The sequence below is a fragment of the Podarcis gaigeae genome (assembly GCF_964106915.1).
Source record: "Podarcis gaigeae genome assembly, chromosome: 3".
Classification (NCBI taxonomy): Eukaryota; Metazoa; Chordata; class Lepidosauria; order Squamata; family Lacertidae; genus Podarcis; species Podarcis gaigeae.
In genome coordinates this window covers 61,469,796-61,489,736 of record NC_139680.1, presented here as the reverse complement: position 1 = coordinate 61,489,736, position 19,941 = coordinate 61,469,796, and the positions used below count along the sequence as shown (strand labels likewise).

The window sequence follows — 19,941 nt, the reverse complement described above, 5'->3', positions numbered from 1 at the left end:
AATTGCAGGTCATGTTGAGCATGTTACCAAGGCAATTTTTATCCTAATTTTTCATCATCGCAAAAAATCTTACTGGATTTTAGGTCTCTGTTTTGTTCAGTTTTTATTATGTTACATTTTATCCTCTAAACATTCGCTGTCATTTCGCTTTTGGATGGCTACTTAAAGATTTGTACTGGTCTTCACAGCTGCAACCCAGTTTATTGTCTCCTAGGAACATCATTAATGTGTGGTTTATTTTTCTCTTCCAGGTAATTAATGAACACATTTTTAAAAGACTGGACTTAGCCAACTCCAATGGCTCTGATCCAAATGCTTATTCCAACACTATGTGTTGGTGCATGTGCAAACTGTAATGTTTTGGACAACTTCCCAGAGAAGTAGCATAGCAAATTATCTGCACTTTTCCTTTCTTTTTTAACAGCATTAAACTCACAAGAAATTATTATTATTTTAGTAGCCCTTCACATATCACAGCAAATAGTCCCCATTACAGCACTAACCCATGATCACATCTCTGAAAACAATATACTGTATTTTCCGCCCTATAGGACGCACTTTTTCCCCCTCCAAAAATGAAGGGGAAATGTGTGTTCGTCCTATGGGGTGAATGCAGGCTTTCGCTGAAGCCTGGAGAGCGAGAGGGGTCAGTGCAGCCCGAAGCATGGGGCACTCCCCGGAGCACACCCCGGGCTTTGGGCAGCTATCGGGCAGCCCCACAAGCTCGGGGGGACAGTGGGGAGGTGGAGTGCCGCCATCCCGCTATTCCCTGACCTGGTTTGAAGCCTGGCGGTGGGGAGAAACTTGCTTCTCCCCATTGCTAGCCCCACAAGCTCGGGGGACAGCGGGGAGGCGGAGTGCCGCCATCCCGCTGTTCCACGACCTGGTTTGGAGGCTGCCAGCCCCACAAGCTGGGGGGACAGATACGCGCCGGTCTCCCCAGGCTTGCGGATAGCAGCCTGTTCTGGGGGCTGGGGTCAGGGGAAGCTCGGGCATCCCCTGCCCCAGCCCTGCGACTGGGGGAAAAATAATTCCCCCCCCCTTTATTCCCCCCCAAAAAAACTAGGTGCGTCCTATGGGCCGGTGCGTCCAATGGGGCGAAAAATACGGTATTTTCCTGTGCCCTTTCTGCTGTCACAGTCCCAAGGCCCACATGACTCTTAACTACTTCCACACCCCCTCTTCTGACACCACTGGTTTCAGCCAATCTCTGAGTAGCTGAGAGAGACAGGGGAACTGATGTTTCTGCAGATGGAGCATAGAAAGAAGGGTTGTTGCGAGAGGGTTTTCCTGGTATGTCCTCAGATGTGTACCTTTGAATGTTGTGTTGAACTCTTCCTCCTTTCTTTGGTTCACCAAGGTTCTGGAGTGGCCTTGTGAGATGGTGTACTTGTTTTTCTCAGTGAATATCTCAATTTGGAAGAAACGCCTTTTGATTACCTCTAATAAAACAATTTGTGCTTTTACATGCATTTGCACTTTATAGTTACATAGAAGGCCGTTTTGTGGGAGTTTTCACAGGGCTGCCAACTCCTGAAGTTTTGTTTGTGAGGAAAGCATGATTCCCACAAGATTTGGATAGCTTTAAAATAGGATTACACTAACTCATGGAGGATAAGGCTATGTTTTCACCTTCACTGTTGGAGGCAATATGCCTCTATATATCAATTGGAGAAGAGTGTTGTTGCCGGCGCGTGGCCTTGGAAAATTCCATGTTCAAAATACCTGATAATGTAATTGTTTTATTCCTTATGTTAAACACTTTGAAGGTGTTGGTTTTTTCATCCTCAAGCTGTAAGGATGTGAGGGCGATCTGGCTGCGAGATCTGTCACCCCATTGATCACCAGGGTTGATTCAGCTCATCTGGCTGGCTAGGTGGGTGTGCCCTTCCTCCCTCACCGCTCCATGTGCGTCCCTCCCAAAGCTGCGCGCTCGGTGGAAGAGGACGACCATCCCAGATAGAAGGAGTGTACCGTTCTTCAGTCAAGGGTATACGATAGCTGAGCTCCCCTGCTAGAACTTCCAAACAAGCTCAAGAATCATAGAATTATAGAGTTGAAAGTGATCCCAAGGTTTATCTAGTCTAGGTATAGGCAAACTCAGCCCTCCAGATGTTTTGGGACTACAATTTCCACCATCCCTGACCACTGGTCCTGTTAGCTAGGAATGATGGGAGTTGTAGTCCCAAAACATCTTGAGGGCTGAGTTTGCCTATGCCTGATCTAGTCCAACCCCTGCAATGCAGGAATCTCAACTAGAACTCATCAAGTGGTTGGCCATCCAACCTCTGCTTAAAAATCTCCAATGAAAGAGAGTCCGCCACATACTGTAGACATCCATTTCACTATTGAACAGTTCTTACTGCCAGAAAGTTCTTCCTGATTTTTAGTCAGAATCTCCTTCTTGTAACTTGAAGCCATTGGTTCGGGTCCAAGCCTCCAGAGCAGGAGAAAGCCAGTTTGCTCCATCTTCCATGTGGCCCTTGATCATCTTGGTTACCCTCCTCTGCACACATTCCAGTCTGTCAATATCATTCTTAAATTGTGCTCCCCAGAACTTGAAACAGGACTCGAGGTGTGGTCTGACCAAGGTAGAATAGAGCAGGACTGTTATTTCTCTTGACAGGGACACTATACTTTTGCTGAATAGCTTTCACTTTTTTGCTGCTGCATCACACTGTTGACTCTTGTGGTCTATTAAGACCCCTAGTTCCTTTTTGCATGTCCTGGCAATCCACTGGCAATCCAGGTGTTCACCTTCTTATATATGTGCAGCTGATTCTTCCTGACTATGTGCTGAATCTTACATTTGTTGCTATTGAAATGCATTTTGTTAGTTTTGGCACAGTTTTCTAATCTGTTAAAGTCATCTTGGAATCCCAATTCTATCTTCCTCATTGGCTATCCCCCCCCCCCCCCAGTTTGGTGTCATGCCCTCAATTCCTTCATCCAAGTCCTTTATAAAGCTGTTGAACAACAACAGGCCCACTTGACTGCTGCACCCCACTTGCCACTTTTTCCCAGGATGACAAGGAACCGCTAGTGAGCATGAAAACAAGGCTCTACCGCTATTTTGTGTAGTTTCAATTTACTCAGAGAACAAAATGGCTCTTCTGTCTTTTTTTTTTTTAATTGTTATCACAGATATAGAATACTGTCAATAAAAGAAGTACAAAAAAGTCAACAAAACATCCCAAATCCAGTTCAAGGTATAATCAACAATATGCAAAAACAGTAGGCTAACCCGTGACAAACAGTGATTTTTAAAGTGTGCTTAACTTCCTGTTTGGGTAGTTCTAGTATTTTCACAGGACACCTTAGGTTTGCAGGAAACCGTTGGTGACATTCAAGTGTAATAACAATCGGCTCTTGATTGTTTGTTTTCCTTAAAGGTAAAGGTACCCCTGCCTGTACGGGCCAGTCTTGACAGACTCTAGGGCTGTGCGCTCATCTCACTCTAGAGGCCGGGAGCCAGCGCTGTCCATGGACACATCCGGGTCACGTGGCCAGCGTGACGAAGCTGCTCCGGCGAACCGGCACCAGAGCAGCACACGGAAACGCCGTTTACCTTCCCGCTAGTAAGCGGTCCCTATTTATCTACTTGCACCCGGGGGTGCTTTCGAACTGCTAGGTTGGCAGGCGCTGGGACTGAACAATGGGAGCGCACCCCGCCGCGGGGATTTGAACCGCTGGCCATGCGATCGGCAAGTCCTAGGCACTGAGGTTTTACCCACAGCGCCACCCACGTCCCTGTTTTCCTTACTTGCACCATAAGTCTCTCTTTGTGCGCGCGCACATGCATACAATATGAAAACTAGCCAAATAAAGCGCTTCAAAAGTAACACATTCCAGAACAATTACAAAAAAAAAAGTTACAAAGAGCCAGAATTTGGCAATTCATAGGAAACTGCTGAGGTAGATTAAGGGTGATTTATTTTTCCTGATGCTGACCAGTAGATGAATATGAGCTGTTTTCAGTGCGAAAGTGCTGACAAGGGAGATATAACAAATGTATTTAGGTTTGTACTGTGCTAGGCGTGGTTGAAGAGGCGCAGTTGTCTTTCTCTCCCTTCTTAAATAGAGTGGCTGGGTCCCCCCCCCCTTTTTTTCTTTTTTGGAATGAGAGGAGGTGGGAGATGGGGACGTTCCACAGTGTTGTTTAGAAATCGGTGGGTTGGGCAGCAGCTTCCTATAGCAGCAGGAGTTGGCTCGCTGCCATGCTTCTCGGCTGTGTGCTTGAATGGGGCGGACTGGGGAACAGCTGTACCTAGCACTGGTGCACTGCACTCTCTGCAAACAGGACCCTTTCACTTCCCTCCATGGAACAGTCCCAGGATGTTTTGCCTGAAAGGTAAGGGGACTTTTTGGAAGTTATGTGACTCTCCTGTATAGCTGTTGCTGTCTCCCCCCCCCCCCCCCAGCAATCACAGGCTAGCAGCCCTCTTTTACAACTCTCAGAAGTTTATGAGAAGTTTAATCTTTAGTCTTGCTCTTGAGTCAGAGGGCAGCACAGATCTACATAACCCTTTGTGCTTTATTAGCAGGGAGAAGACTCATTCCTGCTTGGAATCCTTCGAATGCTATGTGTAATCCTTTCCCATACAAAAGAGCAAGCTTGCTCTGTAGGTTTCAATTTGCTGAGCCTACCAAGCATTTGAAAAAGCATTGTCTGTGTTGTAGGAACTTTAGGAACAATTTATTGGATGAAGCATGTGCACTGACCATGCTAGTTAATAGGATCTGTCAGACAATACCTTCATTTAATTATTTTCAAAACAGTATGAGGTCTAATGAATGCCTGGAGAGAATGATGATTTTTTTTGTCATTATAGAAATGCAAAACCAAACTATGTCAGTTATTTCTTTTCATGGTGAATGTTGATAAGTGCGTGAATGTGATCAAGGACAGAGGCAACATTACTACAAGTTAGTTTCTTTATAAAATTTGGTATTAACTTTGAGTTCTATTTTAGATTAAGTAGTAGCGCGCGCGCGCGCGCGCGCACACACACACACACACACACACACACACACAGTATGTTCACCTTTCTAAAAAACAATCCTGCCCTGAGTATATGTGAATTTCCTTAGGCTTGGTGTTTCTGCTATTGGAATAATTCAGAGATGTGCAATTGTTAATAGAAATAAGTGGCTCTTCACTTTAAGTGTGTGGTTTTTTTGTTGATGTCACTAGAAGTAAAGGTAATAATTTTTACAATGCACTGAATTCAAACTTATTTCAAAATATAACCAAATTACTAGTTAAGCTACTAATAGAAGCTCCCTTTATGTTTCTTTCTGTGCTAACAGCTGTATATTATATATTATGTTTTCAGTGGAGGAAAATATTATTATTAATGACCATGGATTTCAGAATTCCTGTATTCATTGTAAGATAGGGCATTTCCACATGTTCAATGGGATGTGATGCATATTGTATGTATCTCTCTCTCTCTCTCTCTCTCTCTCTCTCTCACACACACACACACACACACACACACACTGCCCTATACCCAGAGGTCTTTTGTTCACAGAACAAAATCAAAATAAAAAACCACAAAATATATAATAAAAACAGTCCCCCCAAAAAACCACATACTTGCCTCCATTTCTCCCTAATTTATACCAATTTTTATAAAGCATTATTAACTGATGATCTCAGAATGCTAAGTCATCACAGTTGTTGTTTGTAAAATACATTTTTATTGTTACCAGATTATTTTTGTTTATTTTAAATAAAAAGATAAAGTTTTAAACACCTCTCTTTTCTTTATTGGCCTGACCTGAACCCCTAGCTACACCTCCAAAATGTTTTCACAAGGATCCATCTGCACCTACCTTTTTAAAAACAACACTTTTGTTTGCTGCATTGGGCACTTTAAAAAGTGTTCACGTATGCTAATACTTGCTCCTTTGTCCGTTAATAATGTGGCCGGGGACCTCAGACTGCTTTCAAAGAGGACCAGCAAAGGCAGCAGGAAGCATCAGTGATTTGTGCTTCCTGTTGTATCATCTTCCCCACCCCCCACCCCTCATCAGTGTTTGCAAGGAATCTCTTGCATCTCCCTTAGCAGGCTCTGTTCCACAAAGATTCCTGTAGGGAAATTGGTGGATAGACTGTTTGCAGTTGGAAATGATGGAGCCTTCATTATGGTATCCCCCCATGTTGCTCTTGCCAGGTAGACACTCTCATAGTTGTATTTAAAATCCCTGCTCACTGGGGGAGGGACAAGGACGTAGGTGCCTATGAAGGCCTCCATGTGCACCCACAGGTGCAAATACAACAACGTATGTATTTTAATCAAGCTCATAAGCAGATTTAGTAATACTGTAAACTTCAGCTTCTGTGAGGGGATATTTCACACTGGATATTGTAATATACTAGCATTTCTACTGGATTGCTAGGGCTGTCAAGATGCTGGAATTTAAAATGTCTATACAAGAACCACAGCTATGCTCCCTTCTAAATGTTTACTTTGTGTAAGGTTTGTTGTTATTCTTTGTGAAAAAGATTGATAAATACTATATTTTTTTAAATCAGGCAGCTGAATAGACTGGATTAGGGATAATGCAAAAGGAGAATTGAGGTGAAAATATTTTTTTATTTCCAAAGTTACTTTCAAGTAAGGTCACATTAGACACAGTATGTTAGCCAGGGTTGAAGAGAGAGCTTCTATTTGACTAGATCACTTAATGACTTCATGGTAAAGAAAATGCAGAGGGTGCTGTAAAGAAGGTATGCAAGCTCTGCGACTGCACTTAAAGACGCATATGCCACAGCCTTACATATTTTACAGCTGTGGATTTGGGGAAGGAGGACAGGAGGAATATTTTTCTGCTAATAATAGTAAGAAGTTATGTTGGAGGCCATCCCTGAAAAATCCAGGGCATGTGGTTATTGCTCCCTAGAGGAAAGATCTGTACTAGAAATGCTGATTTATCATCTCTCTTTTTTAAAAGACATCAATGGCTTGCTCACCAGTTGTCTCGTGTGTAGTATACATGTAAGGACATTCCTTGGATTCTTTTCTTGGCAATGTTCTTAGCAAATATGTAAAGTTTAGAATCAGAAACAGATTTTCCCTCTGATGTCTCAAAGCACATGCATTTCCTAAGTCAAGCTAGGCAGCTTGTACTCAAAGGTGCGTTGTTTTGTTCCTCCTAGGATGAAAGAGAATAAAACTGTGCCTGCTTTTATAGTATGAATCCCTCAATTTAAATTTGTGGTTATATTTTAATTAGACTAGGATTAATGAATCCAGTTTTGCTTCTTGTTCTCAACTCAGTAGTAAAGCTATAATTGTTGTTAATATTAAGGCAAGGATTGCAACCAGAATTTTGCTAGCAAATAATTTATTTTGGACAACCTATATGAAAATTTATTTATTGGCACTAAAGTTTTCAGGTGGATGTGGCAAGCTCTTCAGTTTCCCCTTAGCTATCATTTATCACCATAGTTTTATCTCAAATATAATGTTTATATAATCATGTTAGACAGGCTCTTCCCTTGTAGGCTATTCAGTCTATTTGCTTACTTGATGGAGAAAATCTGGAGTGAGAGCATCTTGGACAGATGACTGCCTATCTTCTCCTTGAAGACCTTCAGTCAAACCCACCACTGCCAAAAAGATTCTCCTAATGTTGAGCTGAAATCAATCCTCTTGTAGATTAAGCCCATTAGCCCTGCCCTCAATGGCAGCAGAGAAAAAAAGTATTTTAGTTCTTCTGTGTGAAAGCTCTTCAGGTATTTTTTTAAAAAAACAAACCACAATTTTTTTTTTCAATTTTCAAAAACAAAAACAAACAAACTGAACAAATACAAAAGTAAATACACCCAAATTTGTAAACATAATTTGTTACTTCAGATTTAGATATACTACAGACAGGCATGCCTTTCAAGTATCAGAAGTTAGTGTGTTACCATGTTCTCTCTCAGTCTTCTCCTTTCTTGAGGGCAAGAATGTTTAATGTTTCCTTGTAGGACATGTTCACAAAACAAACAATTTCCATATAAAGAAACAGTAGGGAATGATTGGGAATCTGTGGACCTCTGAATGAGCCCCAGAGCATACAAATTTAAATTTACAAAAAGAAAAAAGCAAGGCTAGAGGAGCTTTAATTCCTGCATTTCTTAAAAAGTCTTAATGTGATCTCACATATGAATGAAGCAAATGTCATAGAAATATGTACAACTGTTCAGTCTGTAGGTATGGGAAGAATTTTAGTACCGAAGTGAGTGTGAAATTTCAAGCACATAGTTTAAATAGTGCACACACAATCTTTCTTTTACAGGCTTTTAAAGGCTTAACATTATTGGGCATTGATTTATTTGAAATGTTTCCTAACTGCTCTTCATCAGAATTTTTTATTAAGTGTTGGATTACTAGCAGTCTCAACAAAAAAAAATCTTTTTCACAGTATTGCATGCCAAAGGCAAGATTTTCTTCAGGTGATTTTAATGGCTTAAGTTTAAACATGACTTTGATAGTGCTGCAGAGTTCAGGGGTGCCAGACTTCTAATCCCTGGATCCAGCAAGTGTTAAAAGCTAATCAAGCCAGGCTAGCCTCCTGGTGAGGTGCAGAGCCAGAGTTTGGAGTTGAGAGTTGAGCAGTAATGTGACCTAGATGTAAACTGCTGGCTTGAAAGCCAGAGAACAATGTTCGATTTCTGTTTGAATCCAAGGCTATGGCTATGGAAGAAATAACACTCTTTGGGGTGTTGATGCTGTGAATCCCTCCATTATAGGCTTAGGTTGACGTATAAATAAACCATATATCATAAAGACACCACAGTCTCCACTGTGCCTCAGTTCCAAAAGGAGACATGGAGCCCGGATAAGCAGCTGGAACTCCTGGAATCCTGCACAGCTTGGAGATTGGTGTGGCATGCAACAATAGCAAGATTTTGATTGCCACTTCCCTTGCTGCACATTCACATTAAGCCACCATCACATTAAGCCACATTAACCATTTAATGATGGTTTACTGAGAATGCGCAGTGTTTGTATGCCCATTGCTGAAAGTCTCCACTGCATTATTCCCCTATTCCAGGTGCTGCCATGCCAATGGGAAACAAGCTAGAGCCTCAAACCGGTCTCATAATTTTGTTTTTCCCCAAACAGAGCTTGAGCAGTAACCAAAGTTCTGCTTTTGTCTCACTGCTCACGATTTGTTTGGGGGTAACAAACATGAGCCCAAGTTTAAGAAGTCACAACATACCAGACTCTGGCTTGTTTCCTGGTGGCATGGCAACAGAAGTAATGGTGGGGGGATGCAGTGAGAAGGTTTCAGCTGTGTGTGCCAGCAAGCACACATTCACATTAAACTGTGGTTTTCATGTGACATGCCAACTAGGCCATTGAAAAGGAGTGGATGAATTGGTCTGTCTCCAGTACTTTCAGACATGTTTCACCAGTAAGGTCTGTTGTTTCCTTAAAAAATCTGCATGAAAATCTTTTAAATACATAGATTTTACATACATTTCTCTCAGGATACATTTCTAAATTGTTATTGAGCTAAGAACCAGGTCAGAACATTCAGGAAGTGTAAGAGTAAGTGGATAACTAAGTTATGATCTAAACATTAATCTGTGGTGCACAGAATGTTTAATCAGAATGTGATCTGATCTTGTTTGTGAAATATCTGTAATATTGAAAAGTTATAAGGGAGTAGAATGGCATTATGTTTTGTATTTATGTTATGTTTACTTCACCTAAGGGTTCCCTGGCCCAAGTCCTATATTTAAATGATTTGTTACGCATTCACCCTTTTCAAGGAGCCCATGGTGGTACCTTATCCTCACTAAACCTTTAAGGTAGACGATGCTGAGTGACACTGATGTTACCAAAACTACCTTGTGAAGCTTTGTGTCTGTGTGTGAGAAAGGGGGGTTAAACCTGTATTTCCCATTCCCAACCTAGCATGACGTAAAAAGGTAAGTTATAATACATTTAGATAAATAAAAACCCAGCTGCCTTTTCAAACTTTTCAGAATATTTTTTTCTATGAAGCTGGATTAGAAATATCAATTTCTTTTTGTTTTGTTTTGTTTGCTATCAGGTACTTAGGAAATTCTGTTATTGTCATATAAATGCTGTTATTTAGTACAAACAGTAATGTCACAGCCAGAGATACAATAACTATAACCTGCTGATATTATTTGTTCACAATTACATAGTTACTGCCTTAAAACCATTGCCTCTAAATGCTAGGGACCGCTGCTCAGAACTGCAATTTGTCATAAAGCCTCACAGTGTGCATCGACTTAAGAGAGGAATTGCAGAAATGACAGATAAATGCTATAATTCATAGCAAATCATGATATGCTACACTGCTGTGCTGCATTCAACCTCTCAAGTGCCTTGATCTTTTTGCAGGTTTTTGTTGGTTATCATTGTAGTTTAATTTAAACTTCCTTATTTGAAATATATTACGCAGCATGCCTTTCAGGCGGAACCAGTTACCTCCTTTTATATTGATTACATTGCTGTGTAGTTAAGACGAGATGGTATGGTGATGGTTATTTGTAGGAAGTCACTGGGTTTTAACTAACTGTACTTTAACTGGTGACCCCTGTACCATATAGGCAACATGCCAGCAGGAGAACTAAAATACAGATTTCATTAAGCTGTAAATAGTTTTGTTCACCTTTGCTGTCCAAAGTAAGATGATAAATTGTTCCACTTGGCAAATTCAAAACAGAGCTGTAAATAGAAAAGAACTGGAAGTAGAAGGAAAAGGCAATGTGGTAGACAAAAGAGAGACCTTTGTTAGTCCAATGCATTTTGGACCCTACTGGTTCTTCTTCAGGGAAAGAAATACAGATTCAACATTTAGATGTGCGACTGCAGCTTTTCTTTTGCTAACTCTGAATCTGTATTTCTTTGAAGAAGAACCTGTAGGGTCCAAAACATGTCACACTGATAATGTAGTGCCCTCCACACAATTTCTGTTCTCATCCTGAAGCAAAGTTCTTAACCTGAGGTACTATTTCTGGGTTAGCAGAGTCTGTAACCTGAAGCGTATGTAACCTGAAGCGTATGTAACCCGAGCTATCACTGTATATAATTTAGTTACAGTGGCCTCCCCGCGTGCTAGATTTGATGGTTTGATTATTTTCTTGCTGAATCATCAATGTAGAGAAGAAAACTTTACATAAAGAAACCGTAGTCTCCCCTCTCCCCACCATCTTTTTCACCGAATGAAGTCTTATTTCAAGTTCAAACCTTAAAGTCCTTGCAGTTGGTTTGTTCCACAGTTTGTGATCTCCTATCTTCTAGAACGCGCCTGTACTTTAGTCCAATTAAGCTCTAATGAACAGGAGAACCTTTGCTTCTTAATGGTGGCGTTGGAGGGTTTTCGGCAGGTGAAGTGCTTTTGTACTCGGCGCCTCTCTGCCCCTCGCATTCCAGACCAGAGCGAGAGCCAGGTACCGAGACGAACTGTGAGTGAAGCTCCCTCCCCCCCCATCCCTGGGGCGAATTTGCAAGGATGATTATCCTCAATCATCCTTGTTTTTCCTTCGCCAATGATCTTCCGCTGTCATGGGGGCTGCGGAACCGGAAGCCCATCCAGAGATCTTGTATGGATGTGTCCTTCATTGTACACTTGCACATACACCAAAACTTCTTCTGTTTTACCTCTCCCAAGATAAACCTTGCAAACGAACAACATTGCAACCTGTTCCTCCATCACTTGTGTTTCCATTCAGTGTCATAAGACCTTAATATTTGAAGAACACTACATTTCTTAAACAGAGTTTGGCTTTGGGGGCAGATATAGCTCCGAGGACCTTCTGGTAGTTTCTTACTGCGAGAAGTGAAGTCTGAGTGTGGTGCTGATAGCGTCAAGGTTGCAGGTTCAGTTCTCATATGGAAGAGCTATACATTCCTGCATTGCAGGGAGTTGGACTAGATTATCCTCAGGGTCCCTTCCAACTCGACAGCTCTGTGATGTTACAGGAAACCAGGCAGAGGGCCTTCTTGGTAGTGGGATCCACCCTGTGGAACACCCTCCCATCAGATATCAAGGAGATAAATAACTATACAACTTTTAGAAGGCAGCTGAAGGCACCAGGAAGTTGTTGATGTTTGATGTTTTATTATGCTTTTATATTTGTTGAAAGCTGCCCAGAATCGCTGGGGCAACCCAGTAGGATGGTCGTGGTACAAATAATAAAATATAATAATAATAATAATAATAATAATAATAATAATCATCATCATCATCATCAATAAATAAAAGCAAATAAATAAAAAATAAAGATTGTTATTACAGTTCATGTCAAACAGGGCATCTCCCTTTGGCTCTTTTAAATTGTTAAAGGGATAGTGGAAAGCTGGTGAAAAAGGAGGTGATGCTTGCTTTTGGTTACCAATGGTAATCCAGGATTGTAATGTATCTGAATTGGCAGGCTAACATTGCTAAACATGTCTGAACTGTATCTGAATTGCTAGTTAAAGCAGACTGTAAATTTTGCTGCTTTTCACTGATGTAAAGAATGCTTTGCTCTCATAGTGCTAGGATGTACCAGCCTTAGCAGTTTTGTCATTCCATTGTTGCTGTAGATTAGAGACATTTCTTTTTTTATTTTTGGCAGTACATCTTTGGTCCCATGTTTTTCAGATGCCTCAGCAGCTGCATGGGATGGACTGAAATCCTCTAATATCACACACATAATGGCTTTTGTTTCAACATCAGCAACAACCTTTTCTTTTTTTTGAAGAATGTATTTGTTTACTTTTAATTTATAGCCCACTATATCCCAAGGGCTCAGGACATGTGATCTCAGTTTTAAAAAGTGGGACAAGCCATAGCTCTGAAAGACATGTAACATTACAGTCTAAATTCGATGAAAACACAAAAAGGAGCACACAGTAAAAAAGATGGGAATCAAAACTTAAATGACATGTACTATTTTTAGTAGCATTAGGAAATTGCCTAATGTAAAGTGTGCATCTAAATACGTTCAGGAGCCTGCCTGCTACTGTGAACTCTGCATTATCAAGGTTCTCAACTATGAGAAAACTTTTAAGAACATATAAATACTTTATTTCTACACCATCCTTCATCCCAGGGTCTTTTTGGTTGAATTTATCTTCATTTTTTTGGAGAGTTTTGATTAATCAGCATTTTTTTTCTGGATTAAAGAACTGAGGCACACTTAATTCTTAAGGTCAAAAATACATATATGTGTTCTCAGCTTCCAGAACAACTGGTCTTATGACTGCAGGATAGCTCTGTTAATATTTATTCCCAATGCTCTATTCTTCCTTTATCCTTTCAGTCATGGATCATAGTTAAGGCCATCTTCGGGGGGTGGGGTGGGAGGTGATAATTATGGGGTTCCCTCTAGCCTCTAAGCTATAGCATTGGATACATCAGAAAGTCTGCCCCCTTTCTTGGGATGTTGCTGCAGAACATTATAATTAAAATAATAATAGAAGGGGATTGAGTTGGCACGGCCAGCTGCAATGTACCATAATGTGTGGTGTAGGATCAGATCCTAAGTGAAGTTATGTTGGTAATTTTAATTCTATAATGTATTATAGAATAAAAGCTCATTGAACTGCTTATTTTAATATGTAACCTCCCCTGGATTCATTGTGGGATGAAGGATGGTATAGAAATAAAATATCTATGTTCTTAAAAGTTTCCTAACAGTTGAGAACCTTGATAATGCAGAGTTCACAATAGCAGGCAGGCTCCTGAATGTATTTAGATGTACACTTTTAGAAGTTATCACCAGACTTTCTACCCACTCAGCATGGGAAGGTTAGTAGTAGTTGGGAATGGAGAATTACAATTGGGACCATATAACACCGGTCCTAAAGGATCTTCATTGGCTCCCAGTGCGTTTCTGAGCCCAAATCAAACTGTTGGTGCTGACCTTTAAAGCCCTTGGCCCAGTATACCTGAAGGAGCGTCTCTACCCTCATTGTTTGGCCCAGACACTGAGGTCTAGCTCTGAGGACCTTTTGGCAGTTCCCTCACTGCGAGAAGAAAAGTTACAGGGAACCAGGCAGAGAGCCTTCTTGGTAGTGGCACCTGCCCTGTGGAACACCCTCCCACCAGATGTCAAGAAAATAAACAACTGTCTGACTTTTAGTTGACATCTGAAGGCAGTCATGTTTAGGGAAGTTTTTAATGTTTGATGTTTTACCTTGTTTTTACTGTTCTGTAGGGAGTCGCCCAGAATGGCTGAGAAATAATAAAATTGTTCTTGTTCTTCTTCTTGTTGTTGTTACAATTGGTGTTGCAAGGGATAGCACTCTTTTTAAAAGACCAAGTCTGTAGTTTGTTTGTGCTCCTGGATTCACCACTGACTGTGGAAGTCCTGGTAGACTTGATAGCCAGGAGTGTGTTTTGTCCACTTTGGCTGGTATGCCAGCTGCAGCCCCTCATTTATATAAATGATAAATCATCAATTATTTAAGCTATAGTTTATTAAACCATGGCTTTGTGTCATGTGTGAACACTGCTCAGCATCTTAACTATGATTTCCTTACTGCCAAAAAAACCCAAAACCTCAAACCATGTTTTGTTGTTGACTTATGAACCCTGGTTTCTTCTAACTGTGGTTGGAGTCCAGCACTCTTCCTAAACTATGGTCTGTTTGGTGAGTTTATTGGGTGAGGTAGTCAAAGTACATAGGCACGAGGCAAGAGTAGTTGTGGCGGTGGAAAGCCAAGTTTGAGAGAAACAAGGCACAGTTTGTTTGATTGTCAGTGGGAGAATTCTTGGCTTATTAAACAAACTATAGCTTAGTGTTATTTGTCAACTGGGCCTGTGTGGCAGTTTAGTGATGCACAATCTAATACAGCCCCTCCACTAATCCAGTGGATATTATTTGAAGGTGTGAGTAATGGTTACTGTTTTATCTGCCATGGAATTATAATTTAGAGATAATACAATTCTGAATATAGGAAATCTTCACCCTTTTATAAGGAAATGGAATACTGAATATTATTATTGACATGCTCAGGAAACTTACAACTTTGCTATGGATTTTGTCTTGGAATCCCCGGGAGTATCGTCTAATCCTGGCTTTTACACTTAAACCGTAGACAACATGCTAAACCTCTTTTGAGTCTTTCTGTCTCATTTTTTAATAAGGATAATGCCTACCTCCAGAAGGTGCAAAAGGATTCATTTGCTCAGTATTTATAAAATGTTTTACAACTCTGTTGCCAGTAGATTTAACTAGAATCAACTTAGTGGATTTTTTTTTTTGGGGGGGTTACGAAACCCTAATAAGTATTGTTAAATACTTTCATGTCTCTCACCTCATTCCATTTTTAATAACTGTGTTCCAGTCCACACAAACACATTTTTTAATGTTAGTTTTCTCACTTTCCCCACCTTTCTCTGTAGTAAGAAAATAAGTTGCAACACACTTCTGCAATGTTCTGATATTGTAGCTCTCTGTAACTGCAGTGAACATTGTAACTTAGCTTTAAATAAGCTTTTAAGATATGGCCATCTGTGTGGTTGTACCTGTTGTCCAAAGAGTAACAAATAATCTGGGATAAAGCTTAAGAGAAGCATCAGAGTTCAGCTGGAAAATAAAGAGGCCAGTCTAAAATCCGCCTTGGGTGGATGTTTTTACAGGTCTGGTGGATATCTTTGGGTCCCAGTTGAAGCCTGGATCTAGGGCTGAAATGGCACCTACTTACTGAATCAGTTCAGATGATTTTATGCTAAATAGCTCATTAATTGGATTGGTCCATTTAGACCAAACTAGCCCAGTGAGAAGGGCAAGATCTGTAGTGCACCAGAAAGCACTGCCTCTTTTTACCTGAAACGTTTATAGATAGGTTATCATCACAAGTACCAGGGATATTGTTTGGAGCTGTATCTTAAAATGATTGCCTATGTACACTGCCTGCCTTCTGATCCAGTAGTTGGTTGCCTGCACAGAAGTAAATGGCAGGCCAGCTGTGATGACGATGAAGAACTTATTCCACTGTATTCCAACAAAAGGGAGATCAGTCACACTAAGGTCCATGAGCACTTCAGGAAAAAATGGCTGAGCAAAGACAACGGTACCTTGTGGCCAAGTAAGATTCCATTGTGTCTTTTACTAAAACGGTTAAAGCAGGGTGTTTATAATCTTTGTTCTGGATATAGATAAAGTGTTTTTTTTTTCTTCTTTGGCAGTATACAATCAAATAAATTTCAAGAGATATATTGTTTAAAGTCATAAATAGAATGCCTTCTAGAGTGAAGACAAAGTCTGTGATAAAATGTTGTGACTTCACCATTGTAGAAAGTCAGCTTCATCTTAACATATCCGTATTTTTATTCCTTTACAGCACATTGTAGTTAAATGGAAATGTGTTTGTATTAAAATATTGAATGACTAAATCAGTGCTACTACCACTCAGTGTTTATGTAATATAGTTTGGTGCCATGAGGGTATCCTGTATTTCCAGTAGGGAAAATAATACTGGAGTGATAAATGCCCTTTGAAAAAAAAGTTTTCTAATCTTGCATTTGTTTGCAGCTAGGTTCTGTTAAGCATCATTGTTTCTACCTTTCCACTTTGTCTACCCAAGCAGGGACCCTCACCTGCTTAGAAAAGTGTGAGAGAAAGGAAAAACAACCACTATGTATACTGTAAAGGGAACTTTCCTTTTGAGATTGTGCCATTAGCTTTGTATTTTATTTTTTACAATGAGTAAGTTAATTCACCAGCGGCTGGATTTTATTTTATTTTCTCCTTTCCATTCATTCTGATATTCTGTAGTTGGTTGTCAGTTACTTAAATAATATAGTGCCTTGTCTTGTTTTGCTTGCTTGCTTGCTTGCTTACACACACACACACACACACACACACACACACACACCGCTGCTCTTGGTACTCCTTTTGAGGGGATGGTAGATAGTAACAGCCTTTGAAATTATGCTTCTAAAATCAGGTGACCAAGGAGGCATTTCATAGGAAAGTTTGATAGTGACGAAACTAAAAAAAGCACAGCATTACTGATTTCTTTGACCTTTAAACTGTTCTCATTTAACATTCAGGTACTTTAAATGTAAACTCACTGTATAAAGCAATTACAGTTGTTGTATACCCTTATGAGCCAAAATAACCCTCAGCTAGAGTTATAACTCTCATATATTTAATTGCCCAGTGTTTAGATTAATTCAAATGCTTAAATAGGCATGTCCTGCTTCATTATAAATATTGTTGTTTTTGTTATAATGATGTCACTGAACAAGTTGAATAGTTTTGCTTAAAATGATCAAACCACTAGTTCATATATTAATGTTTCCCCAATAAATATTGTGGGGAAAAGTTATCCCTCATTCCTCAGCATGTTTTTGAAATTTCTGCAAACTTTCAGTAGGTTTAACTACCCTCTTCCCTCATTTAAAATCTTAAAATAGTATATACCAATCCACATCTGAAGAACAGATTCAATTTGTTATTGCAGAAACAAATTATAAAGTGATTTCCTTTGGGAAAAGATAGTTGCTTTCCCAATGAAATTTGCTAACATTGTTTTAATGAACAGAACTGCGAAGTATAAAGTAAGATCTATGAGCAGCCTAAATGATTTCTGGATGCAATATGTGAATATCCTGGCAGGATTCTTATTCTCTCTCTTTCATTTTGGCTTTCTTTCTAAGCACTGAAGAACAGAAACTACTGAAAGCTTTCTTTAATTTAGGGAAAAACAACAACAACCCCAAAACAAACCCCCGAACTCCCAAATGTCCCAAACATAAAACGAAAATAACTGCTTATTCTCATTCTAGGCCCAGTAGCAGGTGCAAATTAGATAGAAAAATGGACAGAATAGGTCAATATGAGAATGCTTGAAGGCAATGTTAATTGTAGGAATGGCCATTCCCCTTTCACCTCAGGGTCGCAAACAGTCCCTGTGCATCTGTTGTCGCCTGTGGCTACTGGTTTTGCATTCCCTATGGCCATATTTTCTTTATGCATACAAGTATTTGTTAGGGATGGTGGTGGGTGAGAAAGCTACATACTGCATGCTTTCTTTTTAAAACCTGGTGGCTGGATCTTAGTGATAGAAAAGTTGGGAGAGGATCAGTAGTTCATAACAATAAGTGGAGTTGGCCAGGTATCAGTCTGCTTGTTTGAGAAGCTTGGTGGGTCGATGTATTTTTAAGGCTGTCTAATAAGGTACAGGATTGTAGAGTGTGAGTCTTGTACATAAAATGAAAAACCTATCAAAACAGGTTTCCAGTACTTTCAATCAATACACGATTGCCTAAATACATGAAGCTATTGGTCGCACATAGCATGACTATGTTGCATTCTCCTCCTGTTTTGGCTGAGGATTCATTCTTTATAGGTAGGCAGTGTACTGCCACAGTCCAGCAGTGAGGGCAGAACAGAATGGAAGCAGTAGGCCGGCAAAGTGCCCTGCTAATATCATTTTCATCATTACTTGCACGTCCACTGTGACACACAAACCTAGCAACCTAGATTGACTGCTGGCAGATGGCCAGCCGTAGTACATAGTCAAACAGTATTTCATTTCAGAGAGGCATATGTTTGTCGCCGGTATTTGTTCAGTATAGATTTACGCAGCTCTCTTAGGCAAGGTCTTCCTAATAGAATGCATGCCATTTACTGTCGAATTAGGAGATTCCAGAGCTTTATCAGTCAGTTGTTGCAGGTAAACTAGATTAACTGTTTCAATAGTTTTGTAAGGAAGTGAATTAATAGAGCAAGGGAAACCTTTTTTTTTAACTGAGAAAACATTTTACTTTTATTAGTACAGTTTTAAACGCAGTATTAGAAACCTCTTTATTTCTTATTTAGTGTTCTTCCTTCTTTGTCATGTTATTTGATCGAAAACAATTTTTATTAATCCCTTCAAATGAAGTATGTTGAGAAAATGGAATAAATGCAAGGATGCTCATATGCAGTTTGGGAATATTCTGGGCAGAAGTGGTAACTGGCATTTTTGTAAATAAATCATATTTTATTTTATTTTATTTTATTTTATTTAAAAGGCTATGCAGTGAAAAGTTAAACCATTGCACTATAATGCAATGAAAAGTTAAGACATTCTAGCTTTACATTGCTTGTTTGGTTTTGTATGCTTTCAATGTGATGCATCCTCCCTCCTGTGCTCCAGAACCTTTACCAAGCCTGTGTCCCCCATATATTGTTGGGCTACAACTCTTCTAATTTCCAGTCAGCATAGCAAATGTCAGGGAAGATGGGAGGTAGAGTCCAACAGCATCTGGGGACCCAAGATTGGTAAAGGCTGTTCTAGAGGGTGCTCTCTTGCTGGAATGGCAAGTGTAAGATAGAAACTGTTCTTGTTAGTTGCCAGTGTCTTCCTGTGGGAAGTGGTGAAACGACAGCCATTCCCCTTCTTTTCCCTAATGCAGTAGCTCAGACAGGGTGGTATACTTATTCCCTCAGTGCACGTTGTTCCATTCTTTGGAACACAGCTTACCATTAGCCTGTTCTAGGAACCCTCTAATGGCAGGGAAACAAAGGTTTGTCTCCTCTCTGCAATCCAATAACTTTATCCTAGTCCCAGTTACAGATAGGTAGCCGTGTTGGTCTGCCATAGTCAAAACAAAACAAAATTCCTTCCAGTAGCACCTTAAAGACCAACTAAGTCAGTTCTTGGTATGAGCTTTCGTGTGCATGCACACTTCTTCAGATACACTAAAACAGAAGTTTCCAGACCCACAGCGGACTTTGCCACCAAACTCTGCCAATTTGTCCTTACCCACAACAACTTCAAATTCGGTGATGACCTGTTCCTTCAGATCAGCGGCACAGCAATGGGCACCCGCATGGCCCCACAGTATGCCAACATCTTCATGGCAGATTTAGAACGACGTTTCCTAAACTCCTACCCACTCAAACCTCTCTTGTACCTGCGATACATTGACGATATTTTTATCATCTGGACACATGGTCAACAGACCCTGAACACCTTC

General features: G+C 40.3%; 1 protein-coding gene across 10 annotated transcripts in view; it reads left to right on the top strand.

Moving 5' to 3' along the window:
• Nucleotides 1-19,941, top strand: part of NHSL1 (NHS like 1) — a 153,754-nt gene that overhangs the window by 62,673 nt on the left and 71,140 nt on the right. The window contains exon 1 of one of the 10 annotated variants that reach the window (XM_083731595.1): nucleotides 4,109-4,351. The exons of 8 other annotated variants lie outside the window; for them this stretch is intronic. In XM_083731595.1, the coding sequence (XP_083587721.1) occupies nucleotides 4,120-4,351 (232 nt within the window). In that variant the 5' untranslated portion in view covers nucleotides 4,109-4,119. Of the gene's footprint in view, nucleotides 1-4,108; nucleotides 4,352-19,941 lie in introns of those variants that run through there. One more of the 10 variants, XM_083731588.1, reaches the window with a different exon arrangement.